Source organism: Pongo abelii, chromosome 11, assembly GCF_028885655.2.
Source record: "Pongo abelii isolate AG06213 chromosome 11, NHGRI_mPonAbe1-v2.0_pri, whole genome shotgun sequence".
NCBI lineage: Eukaryota > Metazoa > Chordata > Mammalia > Primates > Hominidae > Pongo > Pongo abelii.
The window spans coordinates 32,857,505-32,875,118 of record NC_071996.2 but is presented as its reverse complement, the minus strand read 5'-3'; the positions used below and the strand labels follow the sequence as shown (position 1 = coordinate 32,875,118).

The following is a 17,614-nucleotide window of genomic DNA, read 5'->3' as shown; positions in this document are numbered from 1 at the left end:
GTATGTATGTGTGTGTGTGTGTGTGTGTCTCTGTGTGTGTGTGTGTAATTTGTTTTTTGAGACAAGGTCTCACCCTGTCACCCAGGCTGGAGTAGAGTGGTGCAGTGGTGCGATCTCAGCTCACTGCAACCTCTGCCTCCTGTGTTCAAGCAGTTCTCCCACCTCAGCCTCCCAAGTAGCTGGGACCTCAGACATGCACCACCACTCCAGGCTAATTTTTTGTTTTATATATTTTGGTTGACACGGAGTTTCACCATGTTGGCTAGGCTGGCCTCAAGCTCCTGTCCTCAAGTGATCCACCCACCTTGGCCTCGCAGAGTGCTGGGATTACAGGCATGACCCACTGTGCCTGGCCTGACATCTGTTATATTTTTTGTTAAGCATGTGCAAACGCCTCAGGGCAGGACAGAGATATGTCTCCTATCCTTTACAATACTGCACTTGTTGCCTTGAAATTTTTTGAATGAAACTAGAAAATTTGTGAATGAATTAAGAAATTCTGGTGTGTCAGACTGCCAGGCAAATGATCAAATATTTATCATCACCTAACAGCATTTTGTTTTGCAAAGCTCTATACAATTACAATGTCTTATGTTAAAATTATAATCAAACAATACTCACTATTTTTATTATAATTTTTTTTTCCATTTTTTCTTGGCAGTTATTTTATGGGTTAAATACATGATTGATTTATGTGAAAGGGAATTGCATTTGACATTATTGACTCTTTGCCCCAGCCTTTTCAGCTAGAAAAAAGCAAAGCTCTTGCTGTAATAAGTGCTGAACCTTTTAAGAATAAAATCTAATGAGGTTAGTATATATCCTCGACATTTTATTTTCAGCCGAAGTGAAGGTCATAGCTGAAAGGTCACAAAGATGAATTTATACAGCAAATAAACAATGCTATTATTTTGCAAAGAAAATGCAGTATTTCTGTCTTTAGCCTCTTGCATGTAAAAGGGTGTTTGTAATGCTGATTTTAGTATTCAAGTCCTGTTATCTTTTCATTTCTTATATTTTGGAATGTAGAAAGAGGAATACACCTAGCTTATCTAAAAAAGACTAGTATGAAATGTGTGTATTATCATTAATATTCTAGTATTTTATTATTTGAACTTTACATTTAAGTCAAATCTACTTTGTATTTGTAGGGTACTAATTTTTTTGGTGGAAGTAAGTAATTATTCTATTTCCTTGGTAAACTTCTTTCTGACTTGAGAGTTTAGTCATACATAAGTCCCTCAAGTCTACCATCTTCGGATTTTAAAACAAAACTGTACATTTCCGATGAAAGAATATATCAACATGAGTTTGGAAAATAAGGGGCTGAATTATAGTTAAGTGGTAGAAAATCTGCCTTTTTGCGCACAATGTACAACAGGAATTCTTAACTGCTTTCATATTATATTACTAATACATAACATGGGATTACTCTATTAAATTTGTACCAGATCAAGACAATTTTAATAGTAAAAATAGTTTCATTTATTTAAAAAGTCATTAAACAAAGTTCAAATGCCAAAAACCATGTCAAAATGGTCACTTTATATTGTTATCTAGTTAATATATTTTTAGAGCAAATATTCCAAATTTTGTAATTTGTTCCTTTTAAAAAACAAGCATAAGATAGGTATCTAACCTAGAATTTCCTTTATTTTAGATGAACTCACAAATTCATCAGAAACCAGATTGTCTTTAGAAGACCTCTTTAGGAAAGACTTTGTGCTTCACGATCCAGAGGCTCGATGGATCAATGGTAAGTGTATACCTTTTTAAACATTGTATTCATTTTGAGTTCTGTATAATCAAAATTTTAAAAAATGATATGTGTAAGTTGGGCGCAATGGCTTATGCCTGTAATCCCAGCACCTTGGGAGGCCAAGGCAGGAGAATCGCTTGAACCTGGGAGGTGGATGTCGCAGTGAGCCAAGATCGCACCACTGCACTCCAACCTGGGTGACAGAGAGAGACTCCATCTCAAAAAAAAAAAAAAGATATGTGTCGTTAATATTTTAATTGGAAGTGTACTTCAAAGATTACATGGGTATTATTTAAATTAAAACCTTGGTTCTTGTGAGAGAAAATCAGTTCCTAAGATAGGGCGTCAATAAGTTATTTGGCAAACATTGGGTTGACAGTTTTGTGTCTGCTGCTCTCTCACGATCATTAGTTACATGACTTTAAGGATGTATTACTTCTCTAGCACATCCCTAGATAATTTTTCTTAGTTTGGCAGTGTACATTTTGGGAGCTAGTACGTAGAAATGTTAAGTGCTTCAAATTTGACAATATGATTGGTTTTTGTTTTTCTCTGTGGCTTTTCTTTTTAAGCTTAAGTGTTACAAGCTAGTGAGACTCTATGCAAAGTTGAAATGAGTTGGAAATATATGGCACTTTTTTTTTTTTCTGGCCTGGCAAATAAGACTCCTTAGGTTCTCTTAAGTCAATCTCTGACATAAAAATAAGAAAATAAAACCACTGAGTGGCTTCATAGGTTTTGCTTTGTCTTTATGGAAGATAATAAGGGCATAATGTGTTGGTGAAAAAGAAATGAGTTTTTTAATCCTTTGAATGAGTTTTTTAATCCTTTCAACCATACTAATCATTATGGTTGGATAGCTGCTAATCTTTACCTGTCACTTTATTTGGGCATAATATCTTTGCTTATTTTCAAGGCATAGAGTGTATTATTTGTATAATAGATGAAAGGAGTTTTGCCTTTTTATCTAATAAAGATCATCATACTTACAGTCCATTCCTTCCTCTCTCTTACTCTAATTAAGTGTATTTATGCTGGTGAATTAAACTTTAATTTATGGAAGCTATAAAAAGAATGTAATTTAACCCTTGAGGGCAAAGGCCAAATCACATGTGTTTACTTGACACTGATATGTCTCCTGGAGATCTGCAGGCACTCGAGATTGGTTTTTTGAATAAATGAATGAATGATTTTAATTGATGCGCAGTCTCATTTTCACATAAACTTAAATTTTAATTGAAATCAATTGGAAGATAAGTGTGTATTGTGGTGATGATATTACGGATAAAGAACATAAGGTAGCATTTTTCTTAATGAATCTGTATATTTTTATTTTGAATTGTTTATAAATTTGAGGCTAGTCATATTTTTGCCTTTGTACTGTGATTATTTCACATATACACTATAATGAGTGCTATGACTAAAGAAGGCTAACAAAAAAGATACATTATCACCAAAAATTGTCCAAATACACAAATCTCTCATGAATAATCTTCTAATGTGTGATTATAATTGACAATCACCTGTTTGCTCTTTAGCAAATATTCTCTATTGAGAGAAATGACAAAATGAAAGTTGCTAGGTTTTTTTAAACAATAGTATTATGAGTTGTTAGATTTGAAATGCTGAATAATCTTGTTTTTTTCACCATGTTTTTGGACAAATTATAGACATTTTGTAGTCTTTGACTTTGGAAAACATGAAAAATTATGGGTCTCATCTCACTTCTCAGGTTAGCTTGGACTATTTAGAGGCATTTACTCCTGTGTATAACTGACACTGTGATATTGAAGCTCCAAAGGACAGGACAGATGTTTAAGTAGTGAACTGCATGCTAAATTAAACCATATTTCAATATGTAGGACACAGATTCTACTCTTATACTTCATAGGTTACCAAAATAATATATTTGGAGTTTATCATTTTTCAAGTAATTTCTTTATTAATCATTGGTTAAATTTGATCCTAAGAAGGCATCTGGGACAAAGCTGCAGTGTTATTATAATGTTCTAAGTAATATCTAAAGATATAATTTTTATAAAGAATTTGACATAAAGAGAACTCTTTAAATTGGAATAAACAGAACCTAAGCTCTGAAAGCATGCAGTCTTTATAAATACCATTGAAGGAACTGTCTCAATGCTGGTAAATTGTGTGCACTGAGTTACTTTTTAAGTATAGAAACGGATTTGTGCTTTTATCCAACCCAGATCTTTCTGGCAAGTGCTAGATACTTGGCCTATTTACGTATTCCTCACATAGCCTGGAAATTCAATGGGAAATATATGAGTAGGATGTGTAACCTTGGCCTCATTATCAACAGTTATATCTAAATGTAACCTGTGAGCTTTTTCTTTATTCTCAAGTGATGTCTCAACAGGTTTTCTTAGTACATAAGTCACTTGAAGGAGTTTGAGCTCAGCTTATTTGGAAGCGTCATTTAATTCTTGGAGGTCATCATAGAAGTGCTTAATGCATTATTGGTCCAGGGGAAGGAGGGAGTCTAGACGGCCCTGACATGTGTAGGTTATAGTGAGGCAATGCCATTCATTATGACTGGTCTCAAAAAATATGTCTAAGAATATCATTACTGCCTTGGATGGGTGCCCCTGTTCATGGTTAGCTTAACAACGGCCTTACCCCAAGTCTGCTCATATCTTTGAAATCTACATTTTTATAACATCTTCATTCTAGCGATGTCACCTTGAAATTTGAAAAACTGTCTTATTTAAAATTATTCATTCTATCCACACACATTTGATAATCAATTAATCACCAAAGAACGATCTAACATTGAGTGCCTTCTACTGAGGCTCTGTGATCGATGCTTTATGTACATATTTCATAGGACTGCATATGACATTAAAGTTAACCCCAGAAAACTGAGGCTTAACTCAGAAACTTATCCGAACACACACCTAATAAAAGGCAGAGGCTGCTTTACTCATTATGCTTAAGTATAAAACTTGACCTCTTTCATTGTTTGACTCTGATGTGTCATCCTCATATCTAACATATTTATCAAGCACCTCACTGACAATCCCATTTTAACAGACCTCATTGCTGTTGTAGGGTGGAAAGGTATGATACCCTTCCTCACCCATCATAAAGGTCACAGCCAACACAGCTGTAACAAAAGACCAGTTAAGAAGAGAAAAGCATAACAAATTTATTTAATCAAAGTTTTATGTCACTTGGAAGACTTTAGAAATGAAGAATCAAAGGCCTAGGGAAAACTGTCCATTTGTATGCTTAGGTTAAATAAAGTACGGACAGTGTATTGAAATGTGACTGGACAAAAAGGGTATATTCTAATGATAATAAGATGAGGGAGAAACCCAGCAAGGCTTACCTGTTCAGATCCTTCTTGGCCTCCCTGTGTAGCGTTTCATCCTCCCAGATATAAGGCAGAACTCCCCTGGAAATAAGGTCTTATGATCTATTATCTGAAAGGTAGGTCAGTGCATTTCCTTGTGACAGCTCCTACACAGAAAAGCAGAGGAAGGTTAAAATATTTTTAGATTTTATGGTTTGCTTGGAAAGAGGCATGCTAGTTTCTTTTTATATTATTATTATACTTTAAGTTCTAGGGTACAAGTGCAGAACATGCAGGTTTGTTACATAGGTATACACGTGTCATGGTGGTTTGCTGCACCCATAGACCCATCATCTACATTAGGTATTTCCCCTGATGCTATCCCTCCCCTAGCCCTCTACCCCCTGATAGGCACCAGTGTGTGATGTTCCCCTCCCTGTGTCCATGTGTTCTTATTGCGCAACTCCCACTTATGAGTGACAACATGTGTTGTTTGGTTTTCTGTCCTAGTTTTAGTTTGCTGAGAATGATGGTTTCCAGCATCTTCCATGTCCCTGCAAAGGACATGAACTGATCCTTTTTTGTGGCTGCATAGTATTCCATGGTGTATATGTACCACATTTTCTTTATACGGTCTACCATTGATGGGCATTTGGGTTGGTTCCAAGTCTTTGCTATTGTGAATAGTGCTGCAATAAACATATGTGTGCATGCGTCTTTATAGTAAAATGATTTATAATTTTTTGGGTATATACCCAGTAATGGGATTGCTAGTTTTTATAACCTTTCCTGGGGTAGAGGAATCTGGTTTCTATTACTTGCTTCAGGGATGGCAGAGAGGTAGGAGACAAGGAAGGCAGAAGAAAGTCAGATATAGACTTTGCTTCTGAGACTGCTCAGAGGCCTTCCAATATCTTAATCAGTTCAACGTACTCAGCATGCCACGATGTCATACTTCGAGGTATCATTTTCTGAGTCCCAACACTATTAATTTTTCATGTTGAGTACTACAATAATATGTTTATTTCCCCAGGTACATTTATATAGTGGTAACTTATACAGTCACTAAAACTAGAGTTTATATACATGTTTATTGACTTGATCATGATCTAGAAAAGTGAACAAAGTGACTTCAAAACAGCATTGATAGTATGTGATATCACATTGTCTATTGTGTAATAGTGATTGTCTCCAGATTATCCCTTTGTTTTTACTTATTTTGTTTTCTCTCAAATTTTTTCAATAAATGTGTGTGTTTACATAGTTTTTTTTTTAATAATTTTAACTTTTTATTTTAGATTTAGGGAGTGCATGTGCAGGTTTGTTACATGGGTATACTGCAATGTTAGTAATCTCGAGATGTTCATTTTTAGCTATTAGATAAAATGAATCAAGTGATATTTTATTTTTAAATTTCGTCTTCCACTCTGTGTCAGTAGACAATTCCAAAATTTATCTGATGGAGTATAAACAATTAAAATTATCATTTGATTAAAAAAATGTTGTAAATTTTAAATACATTTGTGTTCCAGTGGGCAAACATACGATCATGTAATGAGATTTTACCATACAGCTAGTGTGTCCTTTACTCACCCCATGAGTTTGACAACACCTGCTCAGTGATATTAGTCCACTTACCATTTGTTATGAACCTGCAGCAATATCAAATTGCTATGAAAGTTTTTAAATGCATATCCACATTAAACTTACCTTTTCTGGACCAGTGGCCAACCCTTCACCAACTGACTGTAGTCAGACAACATCACTCTTAGCACAGCCCTTCCCTAGGAGACAATAAACTATGAGGAATAACTATCAGTATTCAATGAGTGCTCCATAAATAGTTTCATTATCATAATGAGAACAGTTGTATATGTAATGCGATGGAAGTTGTTTCATATTTCTTTTGCAAAATGGCATGCTGGGATAAGTGATAATATGTGAGGCTTTGGGTTTTATTTTGATCTTATTGGACTCATGTTGGAAAAAAATAAATTCACTTGTTACATGAGATTCCAACACAGATATTTTAACCTGCTGTCTTTGTAATGTGTGACAGTATAATATGTGGAGATGGGAGACTCATTAAATCAAGGTAAGCCATGGCCTTTCAGCAAGTTATCTAAGCCTCTTAAGGCTTGGTTTCTTCTTTCAGAGTGAGGACTAGAGCCATAGCTAGAAGCATAATACAAAGTAAGTGAGCAAAAATATGTAAAAAGTGAAGATAAAAGGTAAAAGTTAAAAAAGAAAAGAAAGAAAAACTATAAATGGAAAGTCAAGGTCTGTAGCCTTATGGATCGTCAAATGGTAGTGATTCATATAACCGATTTTAGAGATGCTCTGAACACCTGACATTTGTTAATAAATGCACTGGGAAGTCTCATTCTCATAATATATGCAGAATATTGAAGAGGCAGTGAAAAGTCAGTATTGTAGCCTATATGAAAAACAAGAGACATTATTGTAATATATCAATAATATTTACAATAATTAGGGGAACCATAAATAGGAAAACTAAACAGGTACATCTGTGTTGTTTCTTGCTTGTTTGTTTGACACTAATTTATCACACTAGAATTATCGTCCATCAACTTAACTGGGTTGAGCTGCAGAAGTTGTTGTGTTTCTCAGTGCACAGGGAGCTACTTCTAACTCCAAAGACATCATTACCCTCCCTTTAGCCTATATTCAGCCCCCAGTCAAAATTATCTTATTTTTATCTTATTTTGTATCTTCTTGACCAAAATGTTATTTTTTATAATTGTCAACCAAACTAATAGTTAAATAAAATAGAGTTGAATTTATATTCATGAGGCTCTTGAAGATAACATGTATTTTTCTTGCAACTTAATTTATAAAGATAAAACCTTGCATAGATTCTAGATGCACACAATTCGGTATATGGTCAAATAAATAAATTTGCATCTTTTTAATGGAATACTAAACAGCTGTAAAAATTAATATTTAAAACATTAGTGACATTGAAACATGCTCAGATAACATATTAATTGAAAATAGCACAATATGGAATTATATATATAGTGTATTCACAATTGCATTACATGCATATACACACAAGTATATACAAAGAAAATAATACTAGAATTCAATATGTCAAAATATTAAATAATTTTCTGTTAGAGTGATTGAGTTGTTTTCATTTTTTCCCTTTCTGTCTATATTTTCCAAATTTTCAACAAGCATTCTGCTGTTTCATACTATGGCAATTTTATATACTAACTACGGATATTCAAACTTTTGTTTGAAATTCAAACCTAACAAGTAAATGCTTACTAAAATTCTCATTAAAATGTAGATGCATTCAGCTAGACAAATATTTGTTTTGTTATTCTGCATGTGCGTTTTTTCTCAATGATCTGTATGTAAAGGAGGTACAGAGAGGACCGTGAGGTTACTGAACCTGGGAGAATGAGAATGTTCTTAGCACAGCAATGACTATTAGACTTAAGAGGCATGGATTCTTATAACAGCAGTTTCACTTCCTTCTTTCCCAATAGATTGAGACATAACATTTCCTATAGTTTATTATGTTCTTTTTTCTTCCACTAATCCAAACCTCTGCAACATGCAATTTATTTATATTACAAACCTGAATAGTACCCTAGGCCCCAAAGAGTTTTTTTTGAAAAGTCAAAAATAACAAATGTTGGTGAGGCTGTGGAGAAAAGAGAATGCCTATATGGTGTTGGTGGAAATGTAAATTAGTTCAGCCACTATGGAAGGCAGTTTGAAGATTTCTCAAAGAACTGACAACAGAACTAGCATTGGACTAGCAATCTTATTAATGGGTATATACCCAAAGGAAAATGAATTGTTCTACCAAAAAGACCAATACATTTGCATGTTCTTTGCAGCACTATTCATAATAGCAAAGACATGAAATCAACCTAGGTGCCCCAAAATGTAGGAGTGGATAAAGAAAATGTGGTACATATACACCATGGAATACTGTGCAGCCATAAAAATGAACAAAAGCATGTATTTTGCAGCAACATGGATGCAGCAGGAAGCTATTATCCTAAGTGAATTAATGCAGAAACGGAAAGCTAAATATCACACATTCTCACTTATAAGTGGGGCTAAATCTTGAGGACGGACAGACATAAAGACAGGAACAACAGGCATTAGTGACTCCAAAGGTGGGGAGTGGAGGAGGGGAAGAAAGCCTGAAAAACTTCCTTTTGGGTACTATGTTCACTATCTGGGTATCTGGGATCAATAGAAGTCCAAATCTCAGTATCATACACTATACCTTGTAACAAATCCACACATATACCCCCAGATCTAAAATAAAGATTAAAATTTTAAAAATCAAATAAAAAGTAAAAACACATAGGAGGCTATTGAAATTATGACAATACCTAGTTCCTGATTCACAGACCAGAGACTTGTAAATGAGATTTGGAATGTAAATCATTGTTATCAAGGCTGACTTTTCTTTTCAGAGTTATGTATGACAAAGTATCTTCCTATCAAGAGTAGATAATTTCCTACTAAAACTAAAGAAATGCTTAAAAAGCATACCATGAAGCATATTTACTCCTCTCCAAATGACCAAAAATGTTTTATTTATTGCTATGTTGTTTGTAAAATTGTGCTTTTACCAAAGTTTAGATTAAATTTCATCTGTATTAAAACTGTTTGAAATCAATAAAATGGAAATATCTACTGTAAAAAATCATACTGTGGCAATCTTATATACTAACTACGATATTCAAACTTTTGTTTGGAATTTAAATCTAAATAGTTTTCTTCAAGAAAATATTTTTAAGATTTCAGTTTGTCTAAAAATGGCAATACTTAAACTGAACACCAAGAGAGAGAAAAGGGATTTACTGATAAAATTCAGTGTTAACATTTAGGAACAAAAAAGTGTGTAAGAAAAAAATATATTTCTATGACCTAGGTATGCAATGATCAAAGTACTTAAAGAGAATTTGAAATACAAACTAAACTTTAGAATAAAGAAGCTAAATATTTATGTTACCACTTATTTCTTGAAATATAAAACTATATTTTGATTTTTAAAATAAGAAAAAAAAAGCTTGGGGAAATGGGATGAAAGTTATGTTCGGAGTTCATCAACAAGCATTTATTGAGCTTCAAATATGTGCTCTGCACAGAGCTTCATATATTCCAGATGGAATCTGTTTATGTTTGAAAAGTTTGTAGTAAAATATCTGGTGTCCTCATAGTCCTTTGATATTCTATACAATTGTTGGTCTTGGCATTGATGGCCCAGGAAATCTGTTTGTCAATACAAATATAGAAAAATAGATACATTGACTTTGACATCTATCTTTCCATCTGTATATCCATCTATCCTTTTATCTATCCAACATGTATTGAAAAGATTGAAGCACAGCCAAACATTTTTCTAGATACAAAGATATAAAGATGAATAAACACAGTCCCTTTGATCAAGGACATTATGAATATAAAGGGGTTTTTTCCTCATTGAGCACAATATCTTTCCAGTTGTCTCAGGCTTAAAAGTAAAATTGTAATCAAAAGGCTGTGAATGGGAAAGAAAGCAGATGTAACTGAAGAGTTGCAAGAAATACTCAATCCAATTACGATGAAGTTTTATTAACCTTCTCCAAAATCGAAAACACATCTTCACATCCCACATCTCTCTCTTTACTATGGTGCAGGGTACACATGGCACATTTTATTTTTTTGAGCTGCTGTATAAGCTCTGCCTCTCTTTTTATTTGATACAGTCCTCACTTACATATGGTAATGATCATGACTAATATATACACGTACCACTGACATGTTCAAAAGAAATAAAATGTAATTATGGTACCCAGAGACTATAGAAACTAGATGAAAATAATAGGCCTAAAACAATTAAGTGAACAATAATTAGGTGATCCATTTCTGGGTAATTATTTTTTAACAACAGATGTTGCAACTATGAGAGATCAGTTTGAGTTAAGAATAGTTGGAGTCGTCTTTATGGAAAAGATAAAATTTAGTCTCAGTCTAGAGGGCAGATGAGCCCAGGGGATGAATGAAGACATTGTTGGGAGAACAAGGATGTGTTATGACAAAATCACAGAAATTAGCATGGTGTGTAAGTTTTACTGTAAGGAAAATGCTGTGTATGTGTGTTCGGGGCCTCTATATGTATAAAAGTAATGGAAAATAAAGTTGAATAACTCACTATTGGCATATAATTAGAATATGTATATTTGATTATTTTACTGTAATTGTTATTCTTTGATCTCCTTTAGCAGATTAACCCTTTATTAACTTTTAATTTGAAACAGAAGAATTTAAAGTTGCTCTGATAAATATCAGCTATTTTGTTGAAATGGGAGATGTTAGTAATAGGAATTGAAGTGGGAGATATTAGTAATAGGAATTTACCTAATATATGTTCAGTAAGTCAAAATTTGCATGTATGTTTCTACTTTTCTAGGACACTTCTACATATGCTATTTATTTGCATTTTTTTGAAAACCCTTCTTAGGGAGGCAGGATGGGCATTTTTGTTTTATACATGAGTAACTTGAGAAGCAAGTTTTTTTCCACTTTTCTCAGAATCACTCAGTAATAAGTTCTGGCTAGAAGCCACATCTTTCATGTTTAATATTTGGTAGAAACTAGAGTAGAGAAAACGTTTCAAATGAATTTTTTGTATTATCATGAAACTAACATTTGACAGTGTTTATAAATTAATTTTTAAAACACATAGATTTAAGGAAAACAATATTAAAGGAAAAGTAGATAAGAATAAGGAAAGATTTTCTTTGTAATTCTATATGAATGTTTCAATTTTATTGGAATGTTTAGGTATTTTTGGAGAATGTAATTATTCTTATAGGATTGATTTTACATGTAAAAAAAGAAGTCATTGCAGATAATCATAATAAGAAACTGAAACTTAGGATATATTTTCATTTTTTTAAAAGTGTATTCTTTTTTGTCAACTTTTATTTTAGATTCAGGGGTACATGTTGTTACCTGGGTATACCAGGTTGTTACCTGGGTGTGTTGTATGATGCTGAGTTTTGCTGTATGATTGAATATGTCACCCAGGTAGTGAGCATAGTACCCAACAGATAGTTTTTCAAAGTTTGTCTCCCTCCTTCCCTCCCTACCCCCTCTTATTTTCACCAGTGTCTAATGTTCCCATCTTTATGTCTGTGGGTACCCAATATTTAGTTCCCACTTTTTTGTGGTATTTGGTTTTTTGTTTTGGTTTTTAGTTTTAGTTTTTTTGTTTCTGCATTAATTAGCGTAGGATAATGTCTCAAACTGCATCTATGTTGTTGTAAAATGACATAATTTGGCTCTTTTTTATGGCTGCATAGTATTCCATGGTATGTATGTACCACATTTTCTTTATTTCTTTTTTTTTTCCTTAATGTTCATGTGCAGAACGTGCAGGTTTGTTACATAGGTATACATGTGCCATGGTGGTTTGCTGCACCTACTGATTTGTCCTTTAAGTTCCCTCCCCTTGCCCCCCACCCAACAATAGGCCCTGGTGTGTGATGTTCCCCTCCCTGTGTCCAGATGTTCTCATTGTTCAACTCCCACTTACGGGTGAGAACACGTGGTGTTGGGTTTTCTGTTCCTGTGTTAGTTTGCTGAGGATGATGGCTTCCAGCTTCATCCATGTCCCTGCAAATCACATGATCTCATTCCTTTTTATGGCTGCATAGCATTCCGTGGTATATATGTACCACATTTTCTTCATTCAGTCTATCACTGATGGGCGTTTGGGTTGGATCCATGACTTTGCCATTGTAAATAGTGCTGCAATAAACATACGTTTGCATGTGTCTTTATAGTAGAATGATTTATAATCTTTTGGGTATATATCCAGTAATGGGATTGCTGGGTCAAAGGTTATTTCTGGTTCTAGATCCTTGAGGAATTGCCATACTGTCTTCCACAATGGTTGAACTAATTTACATTCCCACCAAGAGTGTAAGTAACTGTAAAAGTGTTCCTATTTCCCCACAGCCTCAGCAGCATCTATTGTTTCTTAACTTTTTAATAATTGCCATTCTGACTGGCATGGGATGGTACATCATTGTGGTTTTGATTTGCATTTCTCTAATGATCAGTGATGTTGAGCTTTTCTTCATACGTTTGTTGGCCGCGTACATGTCTTCTTTTGAGAAGTGTCTGTTCTTAGCCTTTGCCCATTTTTGATGGGGTTGTTTTTTTCTCGTAAATTTGTTTAAGTTCCTTGTAGATTCTGGATATTAGACCTTTGTCAGGTGGGTATATTGCAAAAATTGTCTCCTATTTTGAAGGTTGCCTGTTCACTCTGATGATAGTTTCTTTTGCTGTGCAGATTCTCTTTAGTTCAATTAGATCCCATTTGTCAATTTTCGTTTTGTGGCAATCGCTTTTGGCATTTTTGTTATGAAGTCTTTGCCCATGCCTATGTCCTGAATGATATTGCCTAGGTTTTCATCTAGGGTTTTTAGTGTGTTGGGTTTTATATTTAAGTCTTAAATCCATTTTGAGTTAATTTTTGTTTAAGGTGTGAGGAAGGTGCCCAGTTTCAGCTTTCTGCATATGGCTAGTCAGTTTTCACAGCAACATTTATTGAATAGGAGATCCTTTCCCCATTCCTTATTTTTGTCAGGTTTGTCAAAGGTCAGATGGCTGTAGATGTGTGGTGTTATTTCTGAAGTTTCTGTTCTGCTCCATTGGTCTATATGTCTGTTTTGGTACCAGTACCATGCTGTTTTGGTGACTGTAGCCTTGTAGTGTAGTTTGAAGTCAGGTAGTGTGATGCCTCCAGCTTTGCTCTTTTTGTTTAGGATTGTCTTGGCTATACGGGATCTTCTTTGATTCCATATGAAATTTAAAGTCATTTTTTCTTCTTCTGTGAAGAAAGTCAATGGTAGTTTGATGGGAATAGCATTGAATCTATAAATTACTTTGGGCAATATGGCCATTTTCACAATATTGGTTCTTCCTATCCATGAGCATGGAATGTTTTTCCATTTGTTTGTGTCCTCTTATTTCCTTGAGCAGTGGTTTGTACTTCCCCTTGAGGAGCTCCTTCACATCCCTAGTTAGCTATATTCCTAGGTATTTTATTCTCTATATAGCAATTGTGACTGGGAGTTTATTCATGATTTTGCCCTCTGCTTGTCTATTGTTTGTGTAAAGGAATGCTTGTGGTTTTTGCACATTGATTTTGTATCCTGAGACTTTGCTGAAGTTGCTTATCAGCTTAAGGAGTTTTGGTCTGAGATGATGGAATTTTCTAAATATAGAATCATGTTGTCTGCAAACAGAACAATTTGACTTCCTTTCTTCCTATTTGAATACCCTTACTTCTTTCTCTTGCCTGATTGCCCTGGCCAGTACTTCCAATACTATCTTGAGTAGAGGTAGTGAGAGAGGGCATCCTTGTTTTTTACCAGTTTTCAAAGGGAATGCTTCCAGATTTTTCCCATTCAATATGATATTGGCTAGGGGTTTGTCATAAATAGCTCTTATTATTTTGAGATACATTGCATCAATAATGGTTTTATTGAGAGCTTTTCTTTATCCAGTCCACTGTTGATAGGATCCTTGGTTGATTTCATGTCTTTGCTATTGTAAAGGGTGTTACAATGAACATATGGGTGTCTTCTTGGTAGAATGATTTATTTTCCTTTGGGTATATACCAAGTAATGGGATTGCTGGATTAAATGGTAGTTCTATTTTTAGTTATTTGAGAACTCTCCTAACTGCTTTCTATAGTGGCTGAACTAATTTACATGATCACCAACAATGTTTAAGTGTTTTTGAACCATTGCGCCTTTCCTCCCTCCCATCTTTTGTATTATCCAGCATCTATTGTTCCCATCTTTATGTTCATGTGTACTCAATATATATTTCCCACTATGAGCGTGAAAATGCGGTATTTGATTTGTTCTTTCTTCATTCATTCTCTTAGGATAATGTCCTAATGGATAATGGATAATGACCTAATGACCTAATGGATAATGGGCCAAGTTCACAGTCTCATCTGAGACAAGGGAAATCCCTTCCACCTAGTGCCTGTAAAACCAAAACAAGTTAGTTACTTCCAAGATACAATGGAGGTACAGGCATTGGTTAAATATACCCATTCCAAATGATAGAAATTGGTCAAGGGCCTACAGGCCTCATACAAGCCTGAAATTCAATAAGGTAGTCATAAACCTTAAAGTTCCAAAATGATCTCCTTAGAACCCATGACTCACATCCAGGTCACACTGATGCAAGAGGTGGGCTTCCACAGACTTGGGCAGCTCCACTCCTGTGGCTTTGCAGGCTACAACCTCCCTCCTGGATGCTTTCATGGGCTGGTGTTGTGTGTGCAGCTTTTCCAGTTGCACAGTACAAGCCGTCAGTGGATCTAACATTCTAGGGTCTGGAGGATGGTGGGCCCCTTCTCACAACTCCACTAGACAGTGCTCCAGTGGGGCCACTGTGTGGGGGTTCCTACTCCACATTTTCCTTCTGCTCTATCCTAGCAGAGGTTCTCTATGAGGACTCCACCCCTGCAGCAAACTTCTGCCTGGACATCTAGGCATTTCCATACATCCTCTGAAATCTAGGCAAAGTTGCCAAAACTCAATTCCTGTCTTCTGTGCACCCGTAGGACCAACACCATGTGGAAGCTTCCAAGGCTAGGGATTTGTATCCTCTGAAGCAACATCTTGAGCTGTATCTTTGCCCCTTTTAGCTAGGTTTGAAGAGGCTGGGACACAGTACCAAGGCTGAACACAGCAGGGGGGCCTTGGACCCAACCCAGGAAGCCATTTTTTTCTCCTAGCCCTCTGTGCCTGTGATGGGAGGGGCTGCTGTGAAGGTCTCTGACATGCCCTGGAGACATTTTTTCCATTGTCTTGGTGATTAACATTGGGCCCCCTGTTGCTTACTCAAATTTTTGCAGCCTGCTTGAATTTCTCCGCAGAAAATGGGTTTTTCTTTTCTATCATATCATCAGGCTACAAATTCCCAAGCTTTTTTGTTTGCCTCCTCTTGAGCACTTTGTCACTTAGAAATTTCTGCTGCCAGATATCCTAAATTGTCTCACTCAAGTTCAAAGTTTCACATGTCTCTAGGGCAGGGGCAAAATGCTGCCAGTCTATTTGCTAAAGCAAGAGTGACCTTTACTCCACTTCCCAACAAGTTTCTTGTCTCCATCTGAAACCACCTCAGCCTGGACTTCATTTTCTACATCACTATCAGCATTTTGGTCAAAGCCATTCAACAAGCCTTTAGGGAGTTCCAAACTTTCTCACATCTGTCTGTCTTCTGAGCCTTTCAAGTCTCTGGGAAGTTCCAAACTTTCCCACATTTTCCTATCTTCTTCTGAGCCCTCCAGATTGTTTTAACCTGTGCCAGTTATCCAGTTTCAAAGTTGCTTCCACATTTTGGGTATTCTTATAGCAGCACCCCACTCTACCAGTACCAATTTACTGTATAAGTCTGTTCTCATGCTGCTATGAAGAGATACCTGAGACTGAGTAATTTATAAAGAAAAGAGGTTTAATTGCCTCCTCACAGTTCAGCATGCCTGGGAAGGCCTCAGGCAACTTACAATTATGGTAGAAGGGGAAGCAAACATATCCTTCACGTGGCAGTAGCATGGAGAAGTGCTAAGCAAAAGAAGAAAAGTCCCATATAAAACCATCAAATCTCATGAGAACTCACTCACTATCACAAGAATAGCATGGATGTAACCACCCCCATGATTCAATTACCTCCCACCGGATCCCTCCCATGACACATGGAGATTATGGGAACTACAATTCAAGATGAGATTTCACTGGGGATGTTGTTGCATATGAGATGGGTTTCTTGAAGATAGCAGATGGTTGGGTCTAGCATTTCATCCAACTTGCCACACTGTAGCTTTCAAGTAGGGTGTTTAGACCATTTGCATTCATGGTTAATAGTGATATGTGAGAATTTGACCCTGTGATCATGTTATTACCTGGTTGTTTTGTGGACTCAATTGTGTAGTTGCCTTATAGAGTCTGTGAACTATGCATGTATGTATGGTTTTGTGGAGGCAGGTATTGTTCTTTCATTTGCATGTTTAGAACTCCCTTAAAGACCTCTTGTAAGACTGTTTTAGTGATAATAAATTCCCTTAGCGTTTACTTCTCTGGAAAGGATTTTATTTCTCCTTTGCTTATGAAGCTTAGTTTGACAGAAGGTGAAATTATCTGAAATTTTTTTAATGATCTTGAAAATAGACCCACAATCTCTTTTTGTTTGTAAGGTTTCTGATGACAATCCTGCTGTTATTTTGATGGGGTTCTTTTTGTAAGTGACTTCCCCCTTTTCTTTAGTTGCCTTTAAGATTTTTTCTTTCACATTGACTTTGGAAAATCTAATGAATATGTGCCTTAGAGATGGTCTTCTTATATCTCATAGGGGCTCAACAAATTTCTTGGATTTGTGAGTTGACCTCCTTCATGAGATTGGGTAAATTTTTATGAAATGTATTCTCAAATTTGTTTTCCAAGTTGCTTACTCTCTTTCTCTCACAGGA

At 35.4% G+C, this 17,614-nt stretch overlaps 1 protein-coding gene across 1 annotated transcript in view; it reads left to right on the top strand.

The window, feature by feature from the left end:
* The window catches only part of DPP10 (dipeptidyl peptidase like 10), a 703,534-nt gene that overhangs the window by 188,814 nt on the left and 497,106 nt on the right, over window positions 1-17,614 (top strand). Inside the window, exon 3 of the mRNA XM_024243704.3 lies at window positions 1,661-1,756. Coding sequence (XP_024099472.1) covers window positions 1,661-1,756 — 96 coding nt within the window. The remainder of the gene's footprint in view (window positions 1-1,660; window positions 1,757-17,614) is intronic.